General features: G+C 40.1%; 1 protein-coding gene across 1 annotated transcript; it reads left to right on the forward strand.

The window, feature by feature from the left end:
* The first annotated feature begins 2084 nt into the window (after positions 1–2084).
* On the forward strand, positions 2085–3137 carry LOC147663288 (zinc finger BED domain-containing protein 5-like). The gene has a single exon (XM_086950555.1). It carries the CDS (start codon positions 2085–2087, stop codon positions 3135–3137), a length of 1053 nt encoding a protein of 350 aa, XP_086806681.1.
* The last annotated feature ends 1153 nt before the right edge of the window (positions 3138–4290 follow it).

Below are 4290 nucleotides of genomic sequence, written 5' to 3' on the forward strand. Positions count from 1 at the left end.
ACCTGTTTTTCTAGCTCCTCCTGATTACCATAGAAATAGCAATCTAGTAAAGAATAGACCCAGAAGAGATGTCCCACTTGTCGACTACACAGAAACGGCATGGGAACAGTACACTGACTTTAATAAAGGATTCTTTTTCTTTTTAGGCCCTGTCCAGAATAGTAAATTAATACGCAGATTAACTAGAACACTTGAAGCCGTAGTAAATGAAACTACCTCCGCCTTAGGTAACTTAACAGAAGAGCAGTCCGCTATACGGGTTGTTGTCCTTCAGAATCGTCTTGTAATTGACGTCATCTTGGCAGATAGAGGTGGAGCCTGTAAGGTCATCGGGTCAAGTTGCTGTGTTTTCATTCCACAAAATGCACCATCTGTATATCAAGCTATCACCCGTCTCCATAAAATTGCAAATCAGATACATCAGAATCCAGGCACCTGGACTTGGTCCGGTTGGTTCTGGACAACGTTAACAGCTTGGGATGGAAGATCCTATCCTTCCTAGGCATTGGCCTAGTCCTAGTATTCAGTTGCTGCCTGTGCCTACAGTGTGGGCCAGCGATTTGTGGACTGTGTGCCACCTCTTGTATTGAACATTCCAGTATTCACTCAAAACGTAACCGAAAGAAAGAAGAACAAATGATGTTACAAGAACAGACTGATCGATTCATGAGGATCGATATTTCATGAAGGGTCCGTAGGGAACAAGGAGGGAATGAGGAAAATTAAATTTTGGTCATGTTGTGTTCCCTAGCGCGTACCCCACCGACTCCATGTACCAGCTTAAAGTGCATGTAACTTCCCTCCTGTGCTAGCTATGAAGACGCAAATACATTTGCGTCCAACGTTAACATGTCCTCTTTCAGATCCACCATGAATGGATTATATAGTCCGTTCCTAAGTATGCTATGCCACCGTCTTTTTGTAGTACACTTTTCGTATTTTTCCTGCTCTAGCAAGAGTAGGCCCTGAATTCCTGCCATCTGAACCTCTTTTGTGGCTCCTGACTCTGCCCAGGCTACCTCTGTACCCGTGAACTCTGTCCTACTTTCAGCGCGGCCCCTCGCGCTCAGCTCAAGCCTGCTTTCTGCCAAGACTGACTATAACCTTCGAGTTATCTGTTCCGCTCCCCGAAAATACATTCCTGCCTACTAGATCCTGTAAACATCCTCTCCAGCTGCAGAGCCAAAGGGCCGACCTGTCTCAATGCAAGTAATTCATAGCCTCTGTTGCCATGCTTCCATGGAAGGCCCCGTGCCCCACGCTTCACATGTAGACACTCAGGCGCTTATACACGCATCCACAGTTAGCATAGAACAGCTTCTGCCCTAGAGACCTTTCCGCCCAGATAGTATAGTTCCTAAACATCAGATATCAGATATGATAGAAGTACAAGTTGATCTGACATGCCAGACTTCTGTCTCTTTCCGTTAGTGTGAATGTCAAGTCCCCTGCACCCCGTCAATCACACGTCATGCAGCTGCGCGCGCATCCAAGCTTCCGATTTCTGCTGACATTGCAACATTCTGTTAGCACCACCCCTTGGTGCCACCCACTTGCGTCACCTATCAGTGACGTTTCTAGCACACACCTCTGGTTCACGCCTAGTTTACGCCTCTTGATGATGTACTAGCACCACGTGTATACTGTTATCTTGTCTTCTCTCAGCTGTTACGCCTCTTACATTGATTCTTATGGTATAAATCAAGTATATAAGCTATGTATTGTCAATAAACGAGAGCGCTCTATCCCTTCTGACACCCCTGTGGTGGTCAGAACATGATATCCTGATTCCTTAATGAGGAATAAAACCCTTAGAAACTCTAACACCACGGACTCTGTCTTTTTTCATTCTGATTGAGTTATTATTAATTAAGTACTTACCTGCATAGAAATTAAGAGAGTAAATTAATTATTTACGTCACGATGGTGAATATTTACTAATGGATTTCACATTTTCAGGTTCAGAACATGAACTTCAGCCACAATGTGTGCTATGTTATGAAATGTTGTCAAATGAGGCCATGAAACCTTCTAAATTACGAAGACACTTGGAAACTAAGCATAAAGAACATGCAAATAAATAAATGGAATTCTTCAAGAATAAAGAGCAAGAGCTCCTAAAAAGTAGAAAGATAATTAGGAAAACTGCAACAGGATCTGTTAATGAAAATGCTCTGAAAGCTTCATATGAAGTGTCCATGCTCATAGCAAAAGCTGGAAAACCTCATACAATTGCTGAAGAACTAATAGTGCCTGCTGCTAAAGCCATGGTGACAGCAATGGTTGGAGAAAAAGCAGCAAAAGATTTACATTTGGTGCCATTATATAACAACACTGTAAAAAAGCGAGTTGACATTTCAGACAACATAAAGGAACAGTTGATCGAAAGAATTTGTAAGAGTCTGCATTATAGCCTGCAAGTAGATGAAAGTACAGACATAGCAAATAAATCTCATCTCCTGTGCTACGTTAGATATGATTTTGAGGGGAACATTATTGAAGATTTACTGTTCTGTCGCTATTTGATAAATACCACTGCTGAAGAGGTCTTCAACAGTTTCGATGATTTTTTGACCTCAAATGGAATTCAGTGGTCCAAATGCATAGGAATCAGCACAGATGGGGCATGTGCCATTTCTGGGAGACTAACTGGACTTGTAGCCCGAATAAGGGAAATTAACCCTTCAGTTGTATGGCATCATTGTTTCAGTCATCGAGAATCATTAGCCACTAAGAAGATACCAGAGGAATTAAAAAAGGTCTTGAATGAGTCAGTCAAAATAGTAAATTTTATCAAAGCTAGGTCACTAAATTCAAGGCTTTTTGAACAGCTTTGTCAGTCCATGGATAGTGTTCATCATCAGCTTTTGCTGCATACAGATGTCCGATGGCTGTCTCGTGGTAGAGTTTTGTCTCGGCTTTTTGAATTAAGAGATGAAATCAGAGTTTTCTCCACTGAACTGGAATCTCCATTTCCACTGCATGAGCGCTTACATGACTATACTTGGCTAGCTATGCTGGCTTATATGGCAGACATCTTCACCCATTTAAATGCACTCCATTTGAGTATGCAAGGAGTAGGTATCACAATTTTTAATGTCGAAGACAAGATTGAGGCAATGATAAAAAAAATTTGACTTATGGACTCGTCGATTATCACAAAGAAATTTTGATTCTTTTCAGAACCTGAAGACATTCTTGGAATCTGCTGATGATGAATTATCGAACAAAGTGTTAGAAATGTTTATCCAGCATATCCAAGATATGCGGTGTAGTTTTCGTCAGTACTTTCCACTTTCAGATGAAAGCAAAAACTGGATTAAAGATCCTTTTAATGTAGATATTCACAATTTAATGGGGCTGACTGCATCTGAAGAAAACGGTTTGATTGAAATCTCTACAGATAGTGCACTTAAACTTCAATTCAAGGAAAAGGCTCTGAGTCTGACAAATGTTTGGCTGCATGTACGTACAGATTACCCTGAATTATCGTACAAGGCACTTAAGGTTTTACTTCCTTTCCCAACCACATATTTATGTGAGAAGGCTTTCTCAAATCTTATGTACCTTAAAAATAAGTGCAGAAATCGCTTGCAAAATGTTGAATCTGACCTAAGGATTCAACTTTCTGAAATAAAACCAAACATTGAAAAGTTAGTAGCCGAGATGCAGCACCATCCTTCCCATTAAAATGTTTTGATTTTTGCATATTTTTCAATATAAAATAATAAAAGCTTTATTAATGCACATATTTATTTGGTGTGTACTTGTGTATTTTTTGCGAATTACTATATTAATTTTTTGAAATTGAAATTGTACAAATTGCTTGGGGGTCCCCGGCTTCCAGTAGTGATTCAGTGGGGGTCCTCAGGAGTCAAACGTTTGGGAACCACTGATGTAGAGGATCCTGGGTAAATATAACTGTTTCTGTACAGCCAGTACCTTTCAACTCTACTCCCAAGCTGCCTACTGTCTGTTACCATACTAACAGTTCATGGAACACTTAAGTGAGCACAGAGGTTAGAAGTTCACCAAACTATGTTGCTAATGGTGTTGTAGTTTTAAACTTTTCCATAGGAACCGTTCGTTGTAGCAATAGACTCTGGTAAACATCTGGTAACGAGTTAGCCTCAGAATTATAATTCAAATTGTAAATATCATTTCTATTGGGGACTGCTACCCCCCCACCCCCCAAAAAAGTGTATACTTTTCTTTTTTTATTAACTTTTATTAAAACAATAAATAGCTGGAAACATAACTAAAAGGTAACAATATTTTAAATGACTACAA

Source organism: Lissotriton vulgaris, unplaced genomic scaffold (assembly GCF_964263255.1).
Source record: "Lissotriton vulgaris unplaced genomic scaffold, aLisVul1.2 SCAFFOLD_7798, whole genome shotgun sequence".
In the NCBI taxonomy this organism is placed as follows: Eukaryota; Metazoa; Chordata; class Amphibia; order Caudata; family Salamandridae; genus Lissotriton; species Lissotriton vulgaris.

Bases quoted from the DNA above. Each gene is read 5' to 3' on its own strand.
- LOC147663288 (XM_086950555.1), top strand. From the start codon at position 2,085: ATGGAATTCTTCAAGAATAAAGAGCAAGAGCTCCTAAAAAGTAGAAAG.